General features: G+C 40.1%; 3 protein-coding genes across 3 annotated transcripts; all 3 read left to right on the plus strand.

Annotated features, from left to right (window-relative positions):
* Positions 1-402: 402 nt before the first annotated feature.
* Positions 403-15,285, plus strand: letm2 (leucine zipper-EF-hand containing transmembrane protein 2). Its single transcript, XM_018673958.2, has 11 exons — positions 403-668; positions 1,541-1,609; positions 3,853-4,396; positions 6,500-6,643; positions 7,697-7,840; positions 7,991-8,194; positions 8,557-8,676; positions 9,097-9,216; positions 9,464-9,562; positions 10,523-10,591; positions 12,166-15,285. Exons 2-11 carry the CDS (start codon positions 1,563-1,565, stop codon positions 12,220-12,222), a joined length of 1,548 nt encoding a protein of 515 aa, XP_018529474.1. The 5' UTR covers positions 403-668; positions 1,541-1,562; the 3' UTR covers positions 12,223-15,285.
* A 597-nt stretch (positions 15,286-15,882) lies between these two features.
* Positions 15,883-20,764, plus strand: LOC108881801 (probable ATP-dependent RNA helicase ddx17). Its single transcript, XM_051075101.1, has 3 exons — positions 15,883-15,961; positions 16,750-17,867; positions 20,568-20,764. Exons 2-3 carry the CDS (start codon positions 16,770-16,772, stop codon positions 20,622-20,624), a joined length of 1,155 nt encoding a protein of 384 aa, XP_050931058.1. The 5' UTR covers positions 15,883-15,961; positions 16,750-16,769; the 3' UTR covers positions 20,625-20,764.
* A 1,939-nt stretch (positions 20,765-22,703) lies between these two features.
* Positions 22,704-26,295, plus strand: LOC127143180 (prisilkin-39-like). The gene is given in 4 exon segments (XM_051075100.1): positions 22,704-22,859; positions 23,612-23,952; positions 23,955-24,157; positions 24,159-26,295. Coding segments are annotated over 3 exon segments (1,284 nt in total). The 5' UTR covers positions 22,704-22,859; positions 23,612-23,618; the 3' UTR covers positions 24,906-26,295.
* The last annotated feature ends 920 nt before the right edge of the window (positions 26,296-27,215 follow it).

Here is a 27,215-nt window from a genome sequence, read left to right on the forward strand (position 1 = left end):
TGTTTGTAGTCATAGTGCATGTCTTTGTGGTTGTTTTCCCTCTGGCTGGGATCATTTTGTTTATCTGAGTGGTCGTTTTGTGTCTTTGCAACCTTTTTGTGTCTCTTGGTGGTTGTTTTATGTCTCTTTGTAGTCAGTTGTGTCCTTTAACTAACTTTCTGACTTTCAAAAAAGAAATTTGCTTGCATCATTTTCTTACAAAAGCTGTGGCTACCAGGCCTGTTCAGGAATCCGCCCATACTAAAGATGATTTAAGGAAAAATAACAATAGGAAGGTGCATGCTTTTGGGTTTACGCCCACTTTTACTGAACTGAAGGTGGGGCGTTTTTTCAGCCACTGAGTGATTGGTCTTGTTGATAATAGACGATCTTTGGTTGTTACGCCCACAACATTTGCTCATGTGCAGTTTGACCTTCCAGTGCAGCTGGCTGCGAAAGCTGCGCACACTGAGCTGACGGTCAGTGGCCCCGACACGACGCCACCAGGATCGGTTTAAAAACGATAAACCCACCGTAAATGGGTTTATCACCACGTCGGCCGTTACTTTCGTCGCTCCCGTTTACCTCGACCGGTTGTTGTGGATGGATTATAGTATTCACTTCTGACCGAGAAGCCTTACAACGCCCAGTCAGCAGCGGCAGCCATAGCTCGGTCGATGACGCTGGAGGTATGTGCGCTGCCATTTCACTGGCTAGCTTTAGCCAGCAGTAGGGTAAGCTAACTGGCTAACCTGCTAGGAGTTAGCGGAGGCTGATTGTGCCGTTGCTAGCATGATGCTAATTCAATGCCGGCAAGTGTCAAAAGGTTTCTGAGAGTCGTAATAAACTGTAATAAACCATAGTTCCTACAGTTATTGATTGCTGGTTTGAGATAAAGTTAGCTTTTGAATTTGCAGTTGCACTGGTCGCTAACGTTAGTGGAAAATTACCGAAATGATGTAGGTTTCCTCCCGGGTTTAGCATTAAGTTACGTCCACTTAACAGAAACTATGATATCTAACCTAAGCAGGGTCGTTTGAGTAACCTTTGAGAGTGTGGTTCTAAGTATTGATTGTTTTTTTTGGTAGGACATTAAAGCGATATACGAATTTGATGAGTATTTGATGCAGTGTGTGTCAGACCAGTAGGCAGTGTTGTTATGTAATACTGAGTATTCCTCACGTGTGGATAATTCACCCGGATCATAACGTTGACAGTTTGACATTATTTGAAACTGATTAAAAATGTTATCTTTATCTTTGACTAACAAGTCTTTAAACCCAGACCTGAAAAGTGCAGCTTGTTGACATTTACCTGGATGATAGTCAATAAGTTTAAGGTGAATCCCAAGTATGAAGTCAACAAATAGCAGGCTTTCTTAGATTTATCATCAAAGAGTGCCAACGGCCAGCTATGACTGACCGCTGGCTGGTGGCAGCAACTTTTTGTAATTTTCCAGTTAGCCTGTAGCTGCATGTTATGCATATGATGTGAATTGTAATCAGACACCTGCATGCTCCCTCTCACCCCCTCCTCTCTGTCTCCTTGTGTACTTTTGCAGAATACTGTAATCTATCCCTGCAATGGCCGTCTTTAGTCACCACGTGCTGTTTGCTGTCACAAGATCAAGGTAAGTTAGCATGGCTACAGTTGTCCACATCAAACCAGAGCTCTGGCTAAACCTAGCCGGCTGGATCTCATGAAAGACACAAGTAGTTCCCTTCATAAAGTTCACCGACAGTAATTACAAGATCTTGGGTGCAGCCTCTGTTGAGCTGGAGGAGAGTCAAAAGCACAGACTGTCTCTGTTTGCAGTGTCTGCTGCAGTAAAGCATTTTCAGTGTATCCCATGACTGAAGTCACACACACAACCACTGTGATATCTACTGATGATGCAAGATCAGAAACTGGGCTGCCGGAGTAGAATATATTATCACAGTAAGACAAGAAGGCAGCTCAGTTTGTTCAAGAGGTAACTTGATGTTCTCATGGTCCCTGCTACAAGACCCACTGAAGTTGTATATGATAAATTGTTTAAGTTGTTGTCATGCATTACATATGTAAGTTCAGATAACAGTTTATCTATATTAAATTCTATATGTTAAGTGCTAGAATACAGATGGACATATTTTTGCTAGTAAGGTGCAGAGTTTGCAAAGCTTTGAGTTAAAACAAGATTTTGATTATGTAATACAGTGTAATAAAGATGTAGTTAGTTCCGTCTAAGTAAGAATAGAACATCAAGTTGGTAATGGACTGGGCTGAGATGTCACTTTGGAAGAGAAATCACCTTGTGATGCTGTAACCTATCCTCAGAGGTTGGATTTGGTTCAGTGGAGCATGAGTCAAATCTAAGATACTTTGTAGATTAAGGGGCCTAACAACTTGGAGCACAGTAATACAGCCAGATTATTTTACAGTTTTAACTCAGTTGTACATTAGAATCGGAGAACATGGTGATATATGGCACAATTAGTCACTGCCCACTTGTACACACACACGTAAGTGGGCAGGTGGCAGTAACATGCTAAGAAATGTACCAACAAAAGGAGGGAAGAAGACTGAAAGCTTGTAAACATAGATGTAAACAAAACAGTATGTAAAATTTGGTGTTAAATTAAGAACACAGATTCACTTGAGAGGTGAACACAAATCCTTCCCAGAGTTCACATGGTCATCGGAGTCCTGTACCTGCACTAACGTGTATTTTATTTTAGTAGCAGTGACTGTGTGGAGTCTAGGTAGAGTAATTTGATCACAAGTATTCTGAACAGGTTTAATTGTTGTGTGCTGTAGAAACTGGATCTGAACATGTTGTTAAAACAATAAATTATGCTGTCCAGGAATAGTTGACTGTTTCCTAGAAGCAGCTGAATGGAGAGGCTTTGGAGGTGAATAGATGGTGTGATGATTCACCAAAATATTTTTGAGTGGAGGACATGTTTATCTGACAAGACTGCATCAGCCAGTGGAAGCCATAAATAGTTTCTGAGTAGCTATTACTGTGGGCGTCGCAGTCTTTCAAATAACTTTTTTGGTGCGTCTGCCAAACTAAAAGGACAAACTAAGAATATTTTAACAGGCTAATATAGTTAATATTACAAATTTCCTGTCAATTGGTTTGGATTTTTTTTTTTTTTACACTATTTATTTAATCGCTCAAAAAGTTATCTCCACTCTGTACTTGTCAGTTGAAGTATTGCTGTGTTTTGTTTTACAGACTTGTGAACATTATTACTCTTGCTCACACTAGACAGGTGGTACTTTATCTCCTCAGGTAGATAATCATTAAAGCAACAGAGACACTGGAGGAACTTGTTACATAAAGGTAGATGGGGTACTTTAGCTTAAAGCTATGTAACATTCCTGACATTGAGGAGTCTGTTTGATAGTTAGTTGTGATTGGCTGATGAGTATACAGTGGCCAAGAAGGACCTGGACAAAGCTTGTCAAAGTTAATTTGAGCACAAACGAAAGATATTTAGCATGTAATGATTTAAAACTGTAATTAGAACATTCTCACGTTAAAGAAGCTGCAGCTACAGAATGTTTTATATTTATGCATAGAAAAATTAATTGTAAAACTCATTAAACAATTAACAAAATAGTTGACAGCTGAGTTTTTGTTAATGGCTGCTTGTTGACAGCTGAACAGTCTACAGACGATGTGGAACATGCAGAAGTCGTGACTGAAACATTTTACTTTTTCTACTATCTGATGCAAAATTCTAACTGTGCTCTGTTGATCAACTAATCAGTTCATCATAAAAAAACATATTGAGCACTACATGTACATTTTTTAATTTTTCTTAGAACATTCCCCTCCACTATATTATGTAATAACTAACCAGTTTTTCTTGTCTCTGTCAACAGGGGATCGTATTTGTTATCCAAGAGGCACAGCTGCTCCTCTCTGTCTTCCAAAGCCTATCTCCATATAGACCCTCCCCGCCACGTCTTGTCCTCATTCCCACTCAGGCACTCCCGCTACGGCTACCCCCACTGTTACCGAGGCCATGCCCTTGATCGCGGCCGTAACTCTGCCCTGCTCGCCCGTTCTCTACACAGCTCAGGTGTTTGGCTCCAGGACATAAAGCAAGAGGACACTAAAGCCTCACCGGCTGCTGCCCAGGATGCTCCAGGAGCTAAAAAGGACTCTGTGGCCACTGCACCCCAGTCTCAACCCCTGTCAGCCCCCACTCCAGCGTCCACCGCCTCCGCCGCCACCACAGCAGCTGCCGTCCCTCCGGTGCAGGAGAGGGCAGTAGTGAAAAAGGCTCTGTATCAGAGGATTGTGGATGAGTTGAAGCATTACTACAATGGCTTCCGGTTACTTGGCATCGACATTAAGATCGCAGGCAGGATGGTCTGGAGGCTGCTGCATGGACAATTGCTCACACGCAGGGAGAGGAGAAGGGTAAGAGAAGTTAAATGCATATTATGTTATGGTACATGATTATTCAGTCTGATTTTACAGGGTTTATTTGGTCATTTGTGATTTTTTTGTTTAAGGATTATGATTACCTGACATATTAAAGGCTCTTTTAGTTTTTTCTAAGCATCCAATTAGATGAGCTCCTCATAAACAAAGAATATATTACTACAACAATGCTTCTCTTTAATTAACTTATAACAACCAGTAAAACTAAAAATGCTAATGTACTTCAAAGTAAAGGCACACAGAGATCTTTGACTTTTGGATAAATTCTGCTTCAAAACATCAACAGACTATCTTTCCACATTTCTGTGCCAAATTCATTTGCAATCTGTTTTCTTTCTTTCTTTCTTTTTTTTTTTTTTTTTTAAAACCTGGTCTTGTTTTGTCTCACAATGACCTCAGGTCACAACTGCATGTCTGTCTGGTTCCTTAACAGTCGTCTGGGTTTATTTTTTGTCATTACAAAAGACTCAACTCTGCCCTGGAAGTAGTTGTCCTGGTCTCCCTCCTCTGTTATGTTTTCCTTTGGATCGATATCTGTGAATGTTTTATGGCTTAAGGGTTCATTTGAATGTTTCATACTTTTAAGTGTCATTAAGGAATGTGCACTGATGTGTTCCCAAGGTTGTAACAGATGTGGGCAAGAGCAGGTATGCAGTGTTGTGCTTAAGTGGTTAAACAGACCTCTCTGTAAATTATTGCTCAAGTTCTAAGCACTGTAACTTCCAGTGTGTCCATCTGCATTATATCAGAAGGAGCTAAAAAAATCCTTACATCTCAAAAAAAGCTCAAAATCTGAGGCTGTGTTTTCTTATTGTTGACTGACGTGCAGTGAACGAAGATTAAAGAATAAAGATTAAAACTCCTTATCATTGTGAAATAGGTTAGGTTTAATCTGTATGTTGCAAAGGATTATTGTAAGGGTGTTATACACTAATACTGAGGGTATTTGGTTTTTTCACAGTGATGTTTAGAGCTCAAACACAGGTCAAACTCTGTGGTGGCACTAAAGCATGTTACCAAGCGTCTGTAAATGTCATCATAATTTTCTTTTACACCTAACCCTGGAGCTGGTAAATGTTAAGTGTCTACCAGTTATCAGTGAATAAATCTGATATTTTTTTGTTACATATTTAAGTATTATTTCATGCAGTTGTGACGTGCAGAAAAATTTGGACAGGTTCTCATTTTGTTCCAATTATAACAAAATACTTAATTTAGTTTTGTTGTTTTCAACTAACAGCAAAACATTTAGTGGCATTGCACACCTGCAAACAGTGGCTTGAATATACACAAAATCATTAGAGCACAACAGATTCTAGGTTTTCGAGGCTGATATTCACATTTGAGAGTCTAAAAACTCTGATAGTGATGTTTAAAGGATCTTTTAATTTGATTAATTATCAAATAATAATTTAAGTTGTGACCAAGGTGTACTGAGCAGGACGCGCATCCTGGTGATCTAGCTTATGTTTGTTCATCTTAATTCAAACTCCCTGTCTCAGTTGACATTTATTCAGACTTGTGAACTGTTTACTTGCTCACGGTGCTGAGCAGTTCCAGTGTCGTTAAGTGTGAAATTGTCTAACCCCAGCCTTTCGCTGACAAACGACAAAGGGAGTCCAGTCAGTTACAGGATATATTATTCAGGTTATGAAACAGCGGTCAGATCAGATGACGATGTGTAGCTGAGCTAGTCTTGATTGTATTCAGAAAACATGAAAGTATTAAAAGAAATGGGAACTGCTTTTATATCATGTATCTATGTACATTTCAGATGAGCTTTGGTAGATCATTGAAAAACGACACTCTGTTATTGAACGTGTCGCTGACTGATTGATATCCACATGTTTCAGTGTGTGTATGCAGGCTCAGTCACTGACTCTCACTGTGCACATGCCATGGTGAAACTATATTTGGGCTATTTTAGAAGAGGACTGGCAGAGCCTCAGTGCACGTGTAATGGATCTTACAGACTTTGGGCACTAATAGCGGTGCATCGGTGTAAACACTGTGCCCATGTAACCATTTACATTTTGTTTACATCAGCTTTTTTTTTTTTTTTTACCTTTGTGCTTACAGCTGATGAGGACCTGCGCTGACCTCTTCCGTCTGGTGCCCTTCATGGTGTTTATCATCGTTCCCTTCATGGAGTTCCTTCTTCCCGTCTTCCTCAAACTCTTCCCAGAGATGTTGCCCTCCACCTTCGAGACAGAGTCCAAAAAGGCATGTGTACATGTACACACAGACACACACACCCTGCTGTCTGAATGACGTGGGGTTCATCGTGATTATGTAACTTGTCAGATATGGCTGGCTGCTGTACTGAGAACCCTGGCTGTAAAAGCAGCTGACTTTATCTAATCTGGGCAATTTACTTTGGGAGCTGTGACATCATATACACATGCTTTAAAAAGCTTCACATACACTGGACCTACTTACTGATTGGTCTGTTGTTTCTGTGATTATAATAAACCAGTAATATGACACTTCTCTTGTTAACTTCAAAACTCCTGTAGAGGAAAAGCAGCAGGTTTCTGTACTTGGTCCAGTCGGCCCGTCAGATCCGATGTTCCCTGGATGTACTGGAGCACGGCTGAGTGATTCACAGAAATGCGCTCATGCTCCTGGATAGCACAGAGGTGTCCGGCCTCTGAAAATATGACTGGGGAATTTAAAAAACAGCATGTTGTGATAGTAGATTACAGTGAAGTGCAGTGAATGAAAGAAAAACATGGTCAGAGGCTTTTCAATAGGAAAAACGTCATCCTTTTTCATTAAGGTGCAAAAACCTTAAGAATTCAAATGGTTGTTTGAAAACAGTGATTTATAACTGTCTCCTTGCCTCCTATTGATTACTATGAATATTTTTAAATAGTATAAGTCTGCTTTGTGTTAGAAGCACCTCAGACGTTGATGTTTTGCCTTTCTATTGCGAGAAATGACTTTTTCAGTGCAAGAGAAGATAAGCAAACAAGAGTGTGTTTAAAGCAGACAGCAAAATATGGTGCTTCGGAAAGTGTAATATTATGTGGCTCAGAGAAAAAGCTAAACATGAAAGAAAACATAATCAAAAGTCTTGAACAACAAGGCAACAACATATTTAATCACATTTCTGTTGTGTGATATTGAACTAAAGAGAACTGTAATAAACACAGTATACTCAGGTGGAGAAACCAGTCAGTGGTGTGTATTTACTGTATATTAGTACATCACTGTAGCTGTGTTAGAAGTATATTTTTAAAACTCACCCGTGTCTCCTTGCTCCTCTTCACACAGGAGGAGAAGCAGAAGAAGGGTCTGGCTGCGAAGCTGGAACTGGCCAAGTTTCTCCAAGAGACCATCGCTGAGATGGCCCGAAGAAATAAGGCTAAAGCTCAGACAGAGGATGAAACGCAGCGCTTCTCCACATATGTTCAAAAGGTAAACTACAGCAAAGTTAGCTTTTAACAAGTCAGTGGCAGCCCATTCATACATTTTACACAGCTCATGGTAAGTCCACTTGATTAGACCAGTCCAGGTTTACTCCATGTAGTTCAAGTCCTTATATTGACATCTATGTGTCCTTGTCAGGTGCGGGGCACAGGCGAGCAGCCCACCACGAAGGACATCGTCCGCTTTTCGAAGCTGTTTGAGGACGAACTGACACTGGAGCACCTGGAACGCCCCCAGCTGGTGGCTCTGTGCAAACTGCTGGAGCTGCAGCCCATTGGCACCAACAACTTGCTGCGTTTTCAGCTGATGATGCAACTCAGGACCATCAAATCAGACGACGAGGTGAGACTGGGACCGGGTAGTTTTGTGGAGGAACTGTCTACGTGATTTGATAGTCATGGGAGGAGGGGATAGAAAGAGATAGACAAAGATTAAGAAACTAGGAAGTGTCACACCCTCCTGTTTTCTACTGTTTCTTTCAGGCAGACATCCTGTAGATAGCCGTTCACATAGACTACTTTATCCCATTAAGTTAAATGACAGAAAATGAAGGTGACTCAAAGTTTCTTGTGGAGAAACAAGTTGCTACAAATGATCAAATTAATTTAAGTTGGAGTTATTCCAGTGTCTCTTGATGCGTAGCTGTTGTCTTTTCTCACGCTTGTGCAACATTTTTTAACTTCCCTCTCCTCATGTCTCCTCAGATGATCGCAGCAGAGGGTGTGGCAGCTATGAGCGTGTCAGAGTTACAGGCGGCATGTCGTAGTCGTGGGATGAGGTCTCTGGGTCTCACCACTGATCAGCTACGTCTGCAGCTGCAGCAGGTGAGCAGCTGAATGACAGCTTGTAGCTTTTGCTGCTCAACAAACTAAATCCTGGTCTCCAATTCCCCGATGTCACTGAGGAATTAAAAGAAATTTTGTGTGATTGACAGCAGAAAAGTACTGAAAAAATAAGATATGATTATATATAATTATAAGCCTTATTGTCCCTTCTGGTTGTCCATCATACTTTGATACTTTGGCAGGTCTAAACTGTAAAACAAGTATTAGATTTAATTCTAAGTGTCAATAAAATAATCTTAAAAAGCCTTAAAATTTAAACTTAAAATTAACCTGCAATAGATATCTTTGTTTTTGAGGGTATTTGTGCCATCATTTGGAGCAGGCATAATGTGGAATGTGTTTGAAATGTCTTGTCAGTGATCTTTTTTTAATAAATGTCCCTCGCTCTCCTCCATCCAGTGGCTGGACCTGCACCTGAAGGAGAACGTTCCTCCATCTCTGCTGCTGCTCTCCAGAGCCATGTACCTAACTGACCTCAAACCAAAAGCCCCCGTCATCCCACCTGTTCCCAAACTAGAGGTTCGACCTTTACAATCTACTTAACATCTTACAGGCCACACACCGCTGTATATTCACTGATGTACAGATTAGAGGAAATTGTACCCAGCTTAACATTCCAGCTGTTAAATAGCTGGTACGCAGGTCACTAATGTTTGGTACATTCAGTGTTTGCCCTCCTTATTTAAGCTGTTTCATAAGTATTTATGTTGAGCATAGAGTCTTTTGTTGGAGTCTTCTTATCAGATGTTTGCTGTTGTTTTTACAGAAAGCTACTCCTCCTCCAGTGGAGAATACAGGAGCAAACACCACCTCAGTCAGCACTGACATGTTGGCAGACCCTGCTCTCATCATCAAAGACCGACCGGTCAGTGCTCTGCTGAAACACAGACACAAAACACACAGCAGCACAAGATAAGATGAACTGTATTGATGGCAAAGAGGAGACTGGGTCATCACTGCAGTTAAGAATCGATTTCTGCCAAAACAGTAGATGTAGTTATTGTACAGGAGAAGCTGTACAACTGTTTTTCTAATCACAGTCGAATCCTGGGATATGTTCATATACTTGGACACAAAAACAGGTAGAATCATGAAACGTGACAGTAAAAACTGGTTCTAACATTTACAATCTCTTTCAGTTGTTGATTTTCACTGTATTTGTCCAGTTACTTAAAGCTTGCTTACAGATTTATTTATTCACTGCTGAGCACTACACAGAATGAGACAGGGTTAATCTTTGACTAAATACGAAGCCAATGTGATGATTTTGGGACAGCTCGGTTGAGAGAAGTCTCCAGATTCTTTAGGGAATAGGTCAACATTTTGGGAATTATGCTTACTTGCTTTCTTGATTTCTTATCCCATTTTTCCAGTTGTTGTACTAAGCTAAGCTAACCGGCTGCCACCAGTAGCTCCATATTTACCCTACACATATGACATTTTTACTCTGACATATTTACTCCTATGTCAAGCTTTAGGTCTAACTGTAATTTAATCTACTGATTATTTTCTCTGTTAGTCGGCAGAAGATAGTAAAAAATGCCATCTTGAATTTGAGAACCTCGAACCAGCTATATTTCACATCTTTCTTTAAACACCACAATTAATCAGTTATCAGATAATTTAATGATTCATTTTCTGTCGATTTTCAGCTCGAGTTTAAAGTATTAATATAAGCTAAACAGACTACTGAAAAACCAACTGGGTTGTCCAGAAATGCATCAGACACGAGCCTGTTATTAGTTAATGAAGAGGTGATTTTCATAGGACCGGAACTGATCCTGCAGGACACTCCATCTTATTTATTCTATTATCTTTGTTGTAGGTGGAGGAGATGAGAGACAAGGCTCCTGTGGTCTCGGACAAACCTCTGACGCCTGCCGAAGTCCTTCAGGTGAGCACCCATTGTTTCTTGGACCTGCGGCAGCCACAGAAACCAGTGTGGGATTTTCCTGCTAGACAGGGTTTCGTAATCCAGTTAGTTCTTCCTGGCTTTAATCTTTCTCACCTGACACACTAATCTCTGTCACAGTGGGACATAGCAGCTATTCTGGGGGGAGCAGAAAGTACTTGAATACAATTGGGGAGAGCGTAGAGACTGGTTGTAAATCTGTTTAGTTTAAATCTGTAGGAGAAATAAGTCTGACAGAGAAGGAATACAGAGATCAGAGGCAGAGAAGGAACTGATCAATGGCAAGTTAATCTGTGTTTTTAAAAATAGCTGATAAATATAGACCTGTCACTGTCATGCACGCTTCCAAGTGATTTTGATTTTTTTTTAATAAACCAACTGGTCATTTAAAGAGACACTACATGACATCAAACATATTTATAGCCCCTGTGTGTTGAATTTCAACTATTCTCATGGTGAACGTTTTCACAGAAAAGCAACACAAGCTTGTTGTCTCCCTCCCTCTCTCTTTCACTGTTTGATGCTTGGCTTTTCTGTCTGTAAGACTGCTGGGATAGTCAGTTATGTAACTGTTGTTTAAATGTCAGTTTAATGTTTCCATCCCTTATTTAAACATCCACACATTTATAAACAAATATGTATTATATGGGTGACATTGCGGTTTTTCTCAGGCATAAGAGGTTGAGTACACGGGGCAAAGATGAGAAGTCGTATAATTTCTTAGGTCAAATAAAGGGAGCTTATAAGTCATAATTATGAGAAACTTTATCAAAAATAATGAGAAGTCATTATGGGCTTCCATACAAATGAATCATAATTTAAGACTAGTAAAACATAATTATAAATTTAAATTCTGTCTTCTGCTGACAGACATGGATATTTCCTTTTTTGTTTGAGGGAAAGTTACTGACAACACATTGATGTTTGATTTAAGGAGCCAGTGATTCAATTGTAAAACCAAAAATTACAATACATTAATTCATTCACATATATGTCTCCGCAATGTATAACAACAATTTATAGTAATATAATTAATCACTTACTTTGACCTGGATCCACGATAACATATCCACATAACCACAGACTGATGCATCTCTTCCAGGTTCCTTTCTAGTGGGGGCAGGGGCTATGTCCTTGTCTGTGCCCAGAGGCCAATTATCTCACAATCCATCCGTGCCTGGACCCAGATAAGAGACAGAAAAACTGGATGGATTAACCAATTAAAAAATTATTTGTAAATTTAAGTTTTTTGCTAAAATTGATATATTATGAATCGATTATCTTTCTAGCTACTGTCACCCAAAAGTTATAGCTAATTTCACCAACAATGGCAAGCAAAAAAACAAGTAAACTCAACATCATATTTAAGACTTTGACATACTAAGGCCTTTTCGTCAGTGAACTGAATAAGCTTTTAAAGACTTTTGAAAACATGCAGATACCATACTGTAGCTCAGTGGCTATGAGCTATGAAATAAGGGCAAAGGCTATAAACATTAAACATTTTCAATGGGAAATACCGGATGTTGTGGTTAAACTAAAGTCTGTCTTCACAGGCTAAAGCAGCGACAGAGGTGTCCCAGAAGAGTAAGATGAGTGCCAACGGTGTTTAAAGAGGAGCTGGAGTCTCTGGACTGAGGGGGAGATGGACTCACATGGACCTGTGTCCTCGGAGGGGAGGAGAGAGGGGTGACAGGGCTATTGATGGTTTATATTTCAGTGGTCCTCTGTTAAATACCGTCTCCCCTCTTTGGACCAGAGGGAGAGGAAGCAGTGTTTCTGGACTCTGATCACACACATTGCATCCAGGAGGCCTGATCCTTCCTCGTCCCTCTCTCTGCTGCCTCCTCTGCTTCGTGTCAATACCGGCTGCTTCGTACTCTCAACCCTCGACGGTCACTCTCGTGCACTCCATTCACTGTAACTCTCCGTTAGAGCTGGACAGACCAGCCTGAAGTTTCACTGGACTGACAGGCCACTGATGGTGTCATTTGTTTGACCTAATGTCCTAGAAGTGACGCTCAAACCGCCCATGGCTGATCCTGGTCAGCTGTCTGTTTGATAGTGTCTCCCTACAGTCTAGACGGTCTCCTCCTCCTCCTGCTACTTCTCGTGCTGTAAATTTGTAAATATCTTGTATATTTTCGTCTCTGTCTTACATCACAGCAGCAGCAGCAGCAGCTTTGTACAGTTTGCTATGCAAAGGCCTAATGTCTCTTGAAAATTTTCAAGTTTATCTCTCTTAGCAGTTTTATTTGCATACCTTTTTAACTCCTGCTCAGGATGGGAGAGAGGTCATCTAATTTTCTGCTGAACTTTTTGGTTCAGTGACTGTCCCACCTTCGTCTTGGCTCAGTGAGCTGGACCGTGCTGACATGCTGAAGTAGACAACAAAAAACAGCACGTTTTGAACCTGCAGTTGAATAAAATGCAAAAAGGTTCAGTCAAAATGTCTTTTCATTTTGTCAGTGGGTGGACCAGCAGATGTGGACTGGCCCTAACTCTGAACAGGGTGACGTAGTGTAGTATATTGCTGCTGTAATTAGCAAATGAAGATTGGTATGTTATTAAGAGAGCGGTCACTCCTTAAACCCAGAGGTGACAGTGGTAAAGTGCAGTCTGCCACCACTGGTAAACCACTGAATGAACATCTGTATAAAAGAAAAAAGAAAATTACAGATTTTATTTGCAGATACGGTGTATGTATTGTGTTTTTAACACTATGATGCTAAGATTTCTTTAAACTAAAAAGAGCAAATGCTTGTTGTTACCCTATAGATACTGTTAATGTGGAGGAGATGGTTAAATGGTTAAATCCTGAAGCCACAAATGAGATTAATGTTATTTTTTGGTATTGTGGCACTAAAATAGGTAAATGTGTAGCATTATGACTGATTTGCCCAACTTCCCTACTTCATCAAGTTCTCATAAATACAATATATGACCCTAAAAATTGTTATTTGAAGGTTTACCGCATAGCTGTGTAATATATAAATACAGTTTTATGTGTATTTTGTAACCCTCATATCCTTCCTCTTTATACATCTAACCTTGTTGGAGTAACTGATGGATGAAAGTTTTTGTCTCCTCCATTTTTTCCTTGTTGCTATTTATCCATAGGCACCTCCCAGAGGTGGATGCCATAAATGAAAGGATATTTTTTTAGCAGATTGATTGCTAATGAAGATTTATATTATTGGTTTTACATATGTGCCTAAGGTTAAAGGGCGATTGGGTCTGTGTTTGCAATTTTTCATGAGAGAACAGATTTTCTTTATGTTGCGTTGTACTTTGGTTTGATCATTCGCCTCAGTGTGTTTAAAAGCGCCCAGTTGCACCTTCTCTCTTAAGTGGAATGTCTCCTTTTCCCTTCCCATTGGATGCAAGTATCAATCTAAATCCAAGTGAATCGTTTCCTTATTAGCACCAGTGTTGATGCAGATGGGGAAAAAAACATCACACTTTCAATCAGATCTGCACTCGTGGTGTGAAGGAAATAAAAAAAACCCAACAATCAAAATAGTTGCTTTATGGTTTGTGGTTTGTGTTCTGCTGCAATATTTAAAAAAAATTCCCAAGATTTCCCCCAAAATTCTGAGTGGATGTGAACTGATTTATCAGCATTTATAGCAGTTTTCTTTGGAAACAAATTGTGCTTTTTAAAGAGTAACGTAACACCAGGCTGAAAAGTAGTTTTTTTTTTTTTTTTTTTAACTCACTCTGGTCAAAAGTTTGCATTTTTAATTTGCACTGAAAACTAATTTGTGGAAACACCTCAGAAACAAACACAAATGTCTTATCTCCATCTTAAAACATTGGTTTGATGCTGCCCTTTTAATAACATCATGTTGCACCTGTTCTGTTCGTCTGCAACAGTTTTTTGGCACCTGACCGGAGAATTGGCACCACCAGCTCCTAGTATGCACATAACTTGTAGATTAGTATGTACATCAATTCAGATTTTCTGCTGCAGATTTTCTTGAAATTCAGTTAAAATTTGCACATTTGAATGGATAATTAGCTACTGATTGGTGTGGTTGGGTGTTCCTGTAACCACACCTAACAGTGATGTCACAGAGTACACCTGGAGGTCAGCAAAAATCTAGATTTTCAGCAGGTGTTAAGTTTCTCTTTAACAACACATGTCACTGACCTGTGGAGAAAGACATGTCATGTTGTTGAGTTGCTCCTCAGACTTGTAGGTTTCCTGACTTGATGGCATTTGATGACTGGTACTGTGTACTGTCATGATTAAAAGATTGCACAGCAGTTAAGCAATGAAAATGACTGGCTTCATATTTCTGGAAAAAAATTGTAAATTCCTAGTTATTTCTCTGGGAGATCCAATTTATTTCACTTGTCTTATCCTAACTAACCTTTCTTACGTCAACTCTTGGAATACTGTTTGTTTCCTTGTCATTCATCAGCATCATAGTTTGTGTTAACAACTCTGTGCGTGTCTGGAAACTATCATTACCTACTGCTATCACAGGTGGTTTGATACATCAGTGACACTGTGATGTGTCCTCTGTCCACAGGATTTATTTCCTTCAGTTAAAAATTGCACTGCTGTTAGTTATTACCCTGCATTAAATGTATGCATCGCTTTACCATGGTGAGTGAGTGTTGGGGTGATGAAAAACAAGAACTCACATGATTAAAATCATGAAACCCTTGACAGCCATTTCCTATCTGTTTGTTAACAATATTTAGTTGCATCCAGTTCACTGACTTGAATTGAATATCAGGGATACTAGAAGTAAACATTATTACTGTATAATATTAATTAGTGGCTGCTTACTGGCTCAGTGATTTTGTTTATGTCATTACTTTTTATCCTCATAATAAAGACAGAAGTAGTGAGTTCCCAGGAATACTCACCTCATCTGCATTTTAAATGTGTGGTTCTCCTTGGCCAGCAGGTGGCGACAAATACGCACAAGAGTCCATGTTGAAACCTGGAGGAAATGAAGAGAATGCAGTTATTAGCTTTAACAACCTGAACACAATAATTTAAATAATGTCTGAGAAACTTTATTTGGCACAAATGATCATTAAATTCTCGAGACTGTTAATTATCTAATGATTAGTGAATTATTGTAACGCTATATTTCAAATGTGTACAGTTTATTTCTAATACTCCTACACTTGTAATAGTGTATTTATTTGGCGTGATGTTATTGCTTTTACTTGAATAAATGAAGTGACAGCTTCTTGCACCGCTAGCTTATTAATATTTTACTGCAGTAAAGGGGGGAGGGAGGAGGGGAGCGGCGCCGATACATAAAGTTTGGGAACCACGTGGTGTCAAGAAAGAAACGGAGGTGTTGTTGGGCGCGTTGACAGAACAAGGTCAGTAGTTTATTATGTTCATGTATTTATGGTAATTCTTTGCTTAGACTCAGGTGAGCTACCAGTGTCGTTATTACTGGATTTGTTTCGATGGCCACGGGTGATTCAGAGCCTAGAAAACAACGATAGTTACAGACATGAGTGACATTTGACTGCCTGCTACAAGCTTAAAGTCTGAAGGGTCTACAGCGCTATTTTCAGCCTGCCAGCTATTTTGGACCCACAGCTTCATGTTGGTAAAACAGGTGGTGCAAAAACACATCAAGGCTGTATATGCATGTTAATATGTGAAGTAGTGAACATGATTTAGTTATATATCAGAGCTTTGGGAAGAAGTTAAAAAAAAAAAAAAGAAAATTAATTAGCAACTATTTTAATAATTGATTTGTTTTTCAGTTTTCAAGTAAAACATTTGCTGGTTTTAGCTTCAGAAATTTGAGAATTTGCCTCGTTGTATTTGATAGTTTGTGAAATATCTTTGAATTTTGAAGCAATTTTAAGGTGTTATCCTGGTGTTTTTTTCCCTGCTTGTTAACATTATATAGACTTACAAAAAAGAAAATTATTGGCAGATTAACTGTTGAGGTAAATTATTAATTTGCTTCCCTAAGATATATCCTCTCCAAAAATGCCTGCTCAAGCTTTTCCAGTATGCCCAGCAATAACTGTGCCTTGTCTTGAACTTAATTGATTCGTTTTAATGCATTCAGTTTTAATTAGTGGATAAGATGTGTCTGTTTAGCAGTTTTTCTAATATTTTTCCCTCATATTTTTGTTTCTTTCCCCAGCTTCTCTCTGCAGTGCAAAGATGAAGCTGACAGTAATAGTTGCGTTGTGTCTGTGCCTTCTTTTGAATACTGATTTTTCACTGGCCAAGAAAAGTATAGGACTTGGTCGGAAAATAAATCTCTTTAAGAAGACCCCCAAAACAAAAAATAATCTGGACACCAAGTCTAAGGTTAACCAGCAGTTCAACCAAGGAAGTTACCCCCAGCAACCAGGATACGGAGCGGGGGGCTATCCAGCACGGGGCTCCCCTTATGGAGCTGGTTATGGCAGTTATGGTGGTCACGGAGGTTATGGAGGTTATGGTGGGCATGGAGATGGTGGTCATGGAAGTTATGGAGGTTATGGAAGCTACGGAGGTTATGGAAGTTATGGAAGTTACGGAGGTTATCCAGGTGGATACATGAACTACAACCCAAACAACAAAATCCCGAGCCCTCACTATGGTAGCAGCTTTGGTTACGGGGGCTACGGTGCTGGGGGTGGCTCTCCCTTTTCCCGCTCAGTTCAGGAGATGGGCGTGTACCCCAAAGAAAAATCCAGAGGGTTTGGGCGCAGTGCAGTAATGGCAGCAGCTGGAGGGGCTGTGGCAGGAATGGCCCTGGGCTACGGGCTTGGAAGGTTCCCTCGTCCTCACTTTGACTTCCACAGCCCCCAGGAGGAGTACTACTACAACCACTACATGTACAGGAGATATGGTGTCAAGTCTACTGATACCAATGACTACAGTAGAGACTATGTCTACAGCAAACCCACTCAGACCTATAATAGCTACATGGACTCCTGCATGAAGAGAAAAGACCTTCTGCCTGTGGAGAATCGAAAGCCAGAAAACAAACCAGCTGCCACCACCACCACTACAACCACCACAACTACCACAACTACATCCATAACTACCACATCTACTGCTGGTCCACATACTGGCATTGGCAGCAACACAACAAAGACTAACAGCACTACAGCAGGAAACTCCTCAACCTCTGCACTTCCAACTCCAGGCCCTCTGAATGGGTCTGAGTCCAAACCTATGCCACCAGCTTCACAGGCTGTCACAAAAGCTGACGATGATGATGACACAGTCAGCATTGTGGAGATCGGCTATCCAGCACTGATTGAGCAGGTGAAGGTCAGGAGATGTTTAGAGCTGTACATGGTTTACTCTGACAGGTACTTGAAGAAAAAGAGAGAGCCCAGTGCTAACAATGGGGTGCAGGGACTGGAGATGGACTTACGGGGGTTTTTAGCAGTTGTCATCAGCACTGTGCTGATGCTACTGAACAGCAACATGCCAATGCTGCTCCATTGAGGCCTTCATTACCAGGGATGGAGAAATATAGAAGTGAGTTGTACAATGAAGAAAGCATTAAATAAATTAAGTACATGAGCTACAACCCTCACAATTGGTGGCTCAGGGGATCAAAGTGTCCCAATGCATTTGAAACCCACTTCTTCTTTTCCTCTGAATATAGAGACAATCACTGTTACTAAACAGGATGCAAGGTTGGTGACTGAACCACATGTGCAAAACATGTGCAGTGTGGCTAACATCAGCATGGTGCCCCATCTTCCAAAAATCTGTGGAATTGCACATTACCCCTACCCTGTGGAAGAAATCAGTAACTACACCTCTCCCTAAAAAACTGTCCAAAGGTTAACAATGATTTTAGGCCTGTTCCACTAATGTTCATTGTCATTAAATGTTTTAAGAGGATTACGGTGTTGTTGCTTAAGAAAGAGGTGGATATATTTTTAGACCCTTCTAAGTTAGCTTACAAGCAGGGGTGTGGTACAGATGATGCTATAACTAAACCTCACTAAACCCTGAAGACCCTAAGTCTTACACCTGCTGTTTATTAATTTTAGCACAGCTTTTAATACCTTGCAACCTTGTATGTTGATTCAGATATTGGAAGATGAATGTAAATCCCTTTTTTAAATGGTATTTTTCCTTTTTAACCAAACACACTCAGTCCTCTTCACACTGTACACAAATGACTGTACGAGAATCCATCGTGAGAACTATATTATTAAATTCTCAGGTGATATAGCCATCCTTGGCACAGAAACAGCAGTCTATCAGCTCAGACTGAGGAGATGGTGTTTTAGCCACAGGCGGCAGACTTTAGGCCTGTGGTGTATCTATCACTCAGGTCTCCTCTCGGGGATTCATACTGATAATACACTGAGCTGGAAGGTCCATGTGGGAAGACTCTGTTCTAGAGCGGATGTATTTTTTTTACGTAGACTTACTGTCTACAGTAGTTGAGCTGAAGTTCATATCACTATTTTACCAATTAGTACAAGAGAGTATTATGGTATTACAGCCGTGTATGGTAACTTGACAGTGCAGTTGAAATGACAGATTGCTCGTCTGGTACAGACCGTATGAAAATTGTGAGGTTTAAAAACCACCAGCTTCTCCAAGCAATTTATGAGCAGTCTGTTATCACACAGGAACAGAAAATAGTGTCTGATCCAACTCATAGTCTCCACACAGAGTTCCAGCTTTTATCTTTTGGTAGAAAACCCAGGGTTCCCAAGAGCAGGCTAAACAACTATAAATGTTATTTTCTGCCTGTGTTCATTAAGCCTCTCAACACTAACATATCAGACAGATGGTGGGTTGTGCAGTATGTTGCCATTGTTACATACACACATACTCCCTGTAAATTTATATGTGTACGTTGTATATGTTTTTTTTTTTCCTCTTTCTCTTTTACTACATGATGACCTAATGTATGATTTTATCTTTCTGTTGAGCTGCAAGATGGAGTTCAGAACAAATTTCCCTATGGGTACATTAAAGTATATCTTATCTGTGTAAATAGTGTAAATCTTGTTTTTGTTGGGAACTATTTTCAGCCCATTTCCTCCTTTAAATGGACGGTTAAAACATTACCCGACATTTTGTCCAAAGCAATATACGAATGAGATACCATGCAAGCACTACAGACAACTTACAAATTCTGGGACAGCTTATACCGCATATACTGTATGGTGTGTAACAATTTGTAATGTACCTCTCTTAATTTAAAGTTTGTATGAGGTAGCCTATTAATTTCCTCAAAAATTAATTAATATGAAAATTCCTAATTTATTTGGGAATACACATAACCTTCAAAAATGATCTGCCTGTAAAAAAGAGTTCTACCCAAAATGGCATGAAAGAAGCCACATTTTTATGCAGCTCAGTTCCTGAAAAACTTGTTTTCTGCTCCATTTTATTCATTCATTCATTTCATCTAATTTAACTTTACTAAACATTTGTGAAGGTTTATCATCAACTGGTGACCTGTGGGCCACATGATGTAAATATATCTAGCATATCTAGATTTTACCATGTCAAATGGTTAAAATCTTATGTCATTGTTAGAGCTGTAGACCCCGTTGATCTTCTGGAGGGGTGGTGTGCAAATGAAAGACTGAAAAGCATTAAGAAAGAATGCTCAACTGTGTAACCAAACAGCTTAAGCTGGTGTAACACACTGACTTGTAAGAATATGGGTTAAAATCTTATTAGACTCAGTTAATTTTTGAATTTCAACAGCCAAAGTGAATACTAATTAGTGCTCAGAGAGAAGTTCCCAAAGGACACCCAATGCTGCATTACTGATGAACTAGAATCAGGTGTGGCTAGGCTAGACAATGATGCTAGTTTAGTTGGAGCATGCAGAATTAGCAAACAAAAGAATTAGGTTGTACCCTAAATCACATGTTAACAGTGAAAAAAATGCACTGATACATTTAACACGCAAAGGGTGTAATGAATGTATTGATATTCTAAACAGCAATTACCAAATGTTTGTTCCATGTGTTCCAGGTCTTGGTAGACCCATGTGGGAGGGCCGACTGCCAAAGAGGAAGTGGTGGATACTAACCAGACTTATATAGAGTTGGGAGAGGGGCGGGGTGTCAGACCATGTGCTTTTCTTTGGATGGGTATCAGATCTACAATTAAGCCACTGTCTTATACCAAAGCAATTTTGTTGATTAAGAATAAATTGAAAGCATGTAATCCTCCTCAATTCCAGCCTGAATTAAGGACAGATGTTTTATTGTGTTATCTACTGAGGATAACCAGGAAATCAACTGCAACCAGACTGGTTGGTGGAGACAAACAACTCCTTTTATTTTAAGGCTCAGATGGGTTGGGGTTCACAGAATGATTAATCGCTGAAGGTTTTCAATGTAGGACTTTAAGTAGCCAGCAGATGGGGCCATCTGTATTTAAGAATCATGTCCCTGCATTGAGCTCTCTGTTGTGGCTCTTGAAAGCTCCTATAATTTGCGGCTTACTTCTTCTCTCAGAGCTCAGCAAGCATTAATGAAATATTTGCATTCTAAGGTTTTACCACAAATCCTGATGCCATTAACAAGCAGCTGGGAGCTTTTGAGATTTTGAATGCACCTTGTAGTACGTCTCCATCTAAAGAATACATTAAAAATGAATGAAAGTTGCATTTTGTTTGATGAGACAAACCAATAAACATAATGTGATGCATGTCTGTTAGTCAAATATAAATGAAACATGGAAACTCAGTGTGTTTTAGATACATAATAACCAGGTTTAAACAGCATAAATCTGATTATTCTGTATTTTAACACATTAGATCTATTAGTACTGTTATTAATCTTATTGTTACTTACTCTAACATTTGTTGGAGTATAGCCTACTATAATCAATCCAAACATTTATCTTCTTTGGAATTAATGGAAGAAATTATTCATGAGGTATGGCTAATACCTTGATTTGATGATTTGTTTACTAATGCCTGGGATCATTTTACTTTGAAGATCCTGTCAGTAGCAGCCTGAGCTAGGGGATAGAGACACAGGTGAGGTGCAGGCTCTCAGGTGAGCTCTAATGTTATACTGGAAGGTCTTGTTATCATTTCTGGAGTTGAGTGAAAGATAAAATAAGAGGAGGTTTTTGTCATGATTTAAAGATAGGTTTAAGTATAGCTGTGGCTGACTGAAAGAAGGACAGAGCTACAGAATCTCAGATGAAAAATCAGAAAACATTTTCAGCAAAAAGTAGGTTCAGAGTAGCCTTCTACCTACAGGTTTTTATATTTTTATTTTCTTGTAACATTTTCCTGAAAAACTATATCATGTTAATTTTAAATGTACATATATTGATTAAAGTAAAATTAAAAATAAGAGAAAAAAAATCACGATTAGGCCTGTTATACACTTGTACTCTTAAGTTAACCTTTTTTCCATCACTGGTGATTTTCCATGTGAAACAGACATCGTCACATGATTTGGGGATGCTAGGAACTAAGGCAAGTAAAGCCCCGCCCGCATCTGTTTCTAGGCTACCCACATATTTTTTTCTAAGCTTCCCTCTCATATCCCTCGCGCGGCGTGACGTCAGATGGAACCAACCAGGTTCTACACAGTCGTTTACACCAAGTCGAAACGGTAGAAACGCCCAGGGAAGCTCGGTGAAACCAAGTAACATCGATTCAAAAAGCAACGAAGCAGTCATCACTCAAGGTAAGGCTGGTCATTTATTTCAAGTAACCGTACCCTCTCTCAGTTTTAATGCTGATTTATGCCACTGTTATTACCTCACGTTATCCCCTGTCTGCAATAAACCCGCTCACATTATGATGTGTTAAACTGATCTTTAGCACAGCCACATTAAGTGAATGCACTGTCAATAGCCCTAACAAGGTCGGTTATATTGTTTATCTATAGTGTGTATTTATAAATATTGTTTATGGTTTGCTTTGGGAGCTAGAGGACATTGTTTGCATCAACAGTAATCACCCATGCCCATCACAAAACCCCCATAGGTCTATGTACTGTCACTGCCACACCTGCCATGTTTATGTATTGTCAGGTCGTCAGTCGCGAACAGATCTATTTAAAAGGAAAACGCTGACCTCATACTATGACTTCTTAATCCCCATTGTGTGATTGTGTTGTATAGAGTAAGATCAGAAGCTACACCTACGTTTAACAATCAGCCTGTAGCATCTTTTGATTGCGTTTCTATGGAAACAGCTTTAGTTTTACCTGCTACCGCTGGCTGACAACACCACCGAAAATGCGAGAGCCGTTTCTAAACTTTATGCCAATGTTTGCTGCATGTGAAATGTAAGGGGTAGGTGATACCACATAATTTGGTTTCGACACCAGATCATCCTCATCAATACTGATACTGATACTTTTTCTCGTAAAAAGCAGTAAATGTTGTGATGAATAGGGAGAACAATTGTCTGATAAATTGACAATGAAAATAATAATTATTGTAATACTTGTTATTATAACAGTTAAAACAGTTGCAGCCCTAATAATATCTTTTCCTTTTATACTGTACACATAGTGTTAATTATAGAAGAAGAGTACTATTTGACTGTCTGCAGTAACGCTAAGGTCCAGGATGCATTGTGCTATTTCAGGCCAATCTGGCAGCCCATTTTGGAACCACAGCTCTGTGTTGAAGTCATGGGGTAAACCAGATGGGCAAGGCTACATGGTGCAAAAACACTTTTAGGATGTCCCCAAAAATGTAGTGACTGTGATTTAATAGTGTATTGCGTTTACTTGCTTAAGTTGATAAACAAGTTAACAGAGGACATGGCTAACACAGTGCAATACAGTAGCCAGAACTGTCAGGTTGCTCTAATATTCCCAGTATGCTCAGCTAAATGAAACTTACATTAGGTGCATGTTCTCAAGTTGTAGGGTGCAACTCGAGGATTTTCTGTTTTTGAAAACACAGACAGTTGCTCTTGTGAAATGAGACATGACTTTTTGAGAGTAAAATGATCAAATCCAAGTATTGTTAAATATTTTTGTGATCTTTTTTTCACTTTCTTAATTTTCCATTTCTCTCCCTGACCCTCCCTACAGGCTGAAGATGAAGCTGACATCATTATCTGTGCTGTGTCTGTCACTTCTTTTGTTTCACGCCCATTCCTCACTGGCTAAGAGAGGCGGTGGCGGCGGCTTTGGGAGAGGCTTCGGCTCAAAGAGCAGAGGCAGCACCCACACTAACACTAATACTGGCCACAAAAGTAATCAGGGCTCCAGCTCTAAGGGCGGATATCCCAAACAGCCTGGACAGACCAGTCAGGGAGGCTATGCTCCGCAACCAGGCAGACCTGGGAGTCCTGGTGGTTACCCCCAGCAGGGTGGAGGAGGGTACCATAACCAGTATCCAGCACGGGGCTCCCCATACGGAGGAGGTTATGGTGGTATGGAGGCCAAGGAAGTTATGGTGGTCAAGGAGGTTATGGGGGTCAGGGGGGTTATAGAGGTTATGGTGGGTATGGGGGTTATGGAGGTTATCCAGGTGGATATATCAACCATAACCCAAACAACAAAATCCTGAGCCCTCACTATGGTAGCAGCTTTGGTTACGGGGGCTACGGTGCTGGGGGTGGCTCTCCCTTTTCCCACTCAGGTTCAGGCAATGGGCATGTATCCCAATGATAAATCCAGAGGGTTTGGGCGCAGTGCAGTAATGGCAGCAGCTGGAGGGGCTGTGGCAGGAATGGCCCTGGGCTACGGGCTTGGAAGGTTCCCTCGTCCTCACTTCAACTTCCACAGCCCCCAGGAGGAGTACTACTACAACCACTACATGTACAGGAGATATGGTGTCAAGTCTACTGATACCAATGACTACAGTAGAGACTATGTCTACAGCAAACCCACTCAGACCTATGATAGCTACATGGACTCCTGCATGAAGAGAAAAGACCTTCTGCCTGTGGAGAATCGAAAGCCAGAAAACAAACCAGCTGCCACCACCACCACTACAACCACTGTCATCACCTCAGCTCCAGACTCTGGCGCAGAAAGCAACGCAACAGAGACAAACAGCACCGCAGCAGAAAAATCCTTGACCTCTGCACCTTCAACTCCCCGCCCTCTGAATCAGCCTGGTGCCGATCCCATGCCTCCAGCTTCACAGGCTTCCGGCAACACTGAAGACGACGACACAGTCAGCATTGTTGAGATCGGCTATCCGGCGCTGGTTGAGCAGCTGAAGGTCAGGAAATGTTTAGAGCTGTACATGGTTTACTCTGACAGGTACTTGAAGAAACAGTCAGACCTTAATGATGGAGTGCAGGGGTTGGAGGTGGGCCTGCGAGGGTTTTTAGCAGTGGTCACCAGTACTGTACTGATGCTACTGATGCACTGAGGCCTTCATTTGCAGGAGAAATGATGGAGAATGTGTTAAAAAATTCAACCAAACAGATGGAAAGTGATTAGGGAGGGACGATTCTCTTACAGAACCTTGTTAGGTTGCATATTTGAACTGTGTGTTCAAGGAAAGGAAAGGAAAGGGTTAAAGTAGAGAGCCACAGTGTTGCAACAAATTGCACTTCTCTGTTCCTCTTCCTCGTCTGACAGAGAAAGGGTCCATTAACTGTATTCTGATACTTCAAAATTGGCCCATTAATGTCCATTTAGATTTAATTTAACCTTCTCTCTAGCCACACAAATCACGAGTGGCACTACCAATGACTCATCTTTCGTTGTTTGTAATATCTGTCTCAGAAATCAATGCTTTTAAAAAAAATATATATTTATTTATTCCATGAAAATGGATTGGGTCTTTGTCTTTTGTTTGTCCCAGAGGTAGAAAGCGTCTGAGAGGGTTAGTTTGCACCTGTGGGGCTGGTACAGGCTCTGTCATGGTGACAATCTGTGTACATAAACTGCTCTAGGAATAATATGATATCATTAACTCCAGGAACAATAATGTTCGAGGACAGTCAGATTTAAGGTTAGAGTTGGAAAGCAGTGAACTTGTCTAATACTCAATTAGTCTATAATTACTAATACTGCTAATATCAGTGCTTTAGACTGAGAGGTTTGACACTATAAGCATGACTGAGTATTTGTAATGGATCATACCTACTGATGTCTCTGTAGCTCAAAACATATGTGCCCTTGTCTATTCAGTGTTTTTTCCTCTCTGGGATAGCTTGTGATTGAAGAAGTGCTCTTAAAGTGCAGGAGTCTTGGTCACCAAGCTTGGATATGCACAATAACTTACCTAACTATGGAAGCTGGTGACTTCAAGAACAATTCAAAGGTACTGTCTGGAGTTGTAGTTGCAAACAAACAGATCACCACAAACACACAATGTTTAAAACATTTGACATGATCATTATTTTAGCCCAGAATAATCTGTAACTACCCACATTACACATCCAAATAAGCTGGTATTGCTATCTGTGCCTTTTGCCTTTTGATTTTCCTGTTTATAAATCTCACATCTTTCTCTCGCCGCCCTCTGTAATTCACAAGGCACTGCCAACTTAGCACTAAACTCCAATTACAATTAACACTTTTTATAGTTTGACAATTGAACACAGTGTACCTTTAATGCGTCGTCAAATGTAGCCTATGTGATTTTGTGTCTGGCTTTGAATGTATCTGAATATGCACATGTATCACTTGTAGAGACATGAATGCCTTCTCCTGTGAGGGATCATATTTCCTGTGCTGCCGGAGGGTCTACTGAATACTGAGCGTTGACTTACACTTTTTGCTTGTCTGGTCAAATAAACTTCTTAACTTTACTAATTTGCATTTGTGGATATTTGTTTTCTTATTTCTGGAATTGGAGTTGACATTTTGAATGAAAGCCAGCATTATTATGAAAAGTCTGAGTGCCTCATTAGGCCTTAATTGACTCTTTTGTCATTAATCAGCTAATGACATTTCCAGAGCTCTTAAACTCTCTGATCCTTCAAATGTTGTGGTCTATGCAACTTACTGAGGCTCTGAAAATGAAACTAGCTGACACCTACAGCAGGGGCGACTATAAAATGATATCAAAGCGCTTCCAGCTTGAAATTTCCACTGTCCCTGAAGGTCAATAATAAACAGCAGCCGTCTTTAGTCAAGACAAGATGGAAGACCAAGAAAATTGATAAAAGTGCTCATCTGCTGGGCAGAAAGACAAAGCAAAACACCCATGTGACTGCAAAGGAGCTGCAGGAGGGGTCAGCTGACAGGGGAGTGGTGCAGCGATGATGCACAAATGGTCAAAGTCTGAGTCAGTGTTTAAGGGGAACGACTGGCAGGACTATGGCAACATCTAGATAAGCAAGTGTCAATATAAAGTATAAAATAGCAAAAAAAACAAAAAAAAAAACATTGGTACTGCAGAAATTTAGTTTCATAAAAACTGAAGTTTCATGATATTCATTTTACACTCTTTACACTTAACTCAGTTTGCTTTGGCTTTCATTTGGGTGTTTTAGTTTGTCATCCAACACTCAGACTTTGAGTAAAAAGTCAAGTCTGTTGTAGCAACATCTTAACAACATGAGGGCTGTGTCAGCACTTATTAGTGTTTCAGGTCTGAGCCTGTGATGGTGCCCACAGAACGCTGCTGTTTGTTTAATATAATATTAACAAACATTGCATAAACATCAGAATCTGAGATGGTTACTACTGCACTGAGGAGGACAGAGAAGAAAGCAGACATCTTGTG

The sequence above is a fragment of the Lates calcarifer genome, linkage group LG13 (assembly GCF_001640805.2).
Source record: "Lates calcarifer isolate ASB-BC8 linkage group LG13, TLL_Latcal_v3, whole genome shotgun sequence".
NCBI classification, from domain to species: domain Eukaryota; kingdom Metazoa; phylum Chordata; class Actinopteri; family Centropomidae; genus Lates; species Lates calcarifer.

What these genes read in the sequence shown, in the direction of transcription:
- letm2 (XM_018673958.2), top strand. Translation starts at nt 1,563, where the DNA reads ATGGCCGTCTTTAGTCACCACGTGCTGTTTGCTGTCACAAGATCAAG. An exon ending in CACCTGTTCCCAAACTAGAG is followed by an intron (nt 9,217 to 9,463) that starts GTTCGACCTTTA and finishes TTGTTTTTACAG; the next exon opens with AAAGCTACTCCTCCTCCAGT. An exon ending in CGCCTGCCGAAGTCCTTCAG is followed by an intron (nt 10,592 to 12,165) that starts GTGAGCACCCAT and finishes CTGTCTTCACAG; the next exon opens with GCTAAAGCAGCGACAGAGGT.
- LOC108881801 (XM_051075101.1), top strand. Translation starts at nt 16,770, where the DNA reads ATGAAGCTGACAGTAATAGTTGCGTTGTGTCTGTGCCTTCTTTTGAAT. An exon ending in ATCCAGCACTGATTGAGCAG is followed by an intron (nt 17,868 to 20,567) that starts GTGAAGGTCAGG and finishes CATGTGTTCCAG; the next exon opens with GTCTTGGTAGACCCATGTGG.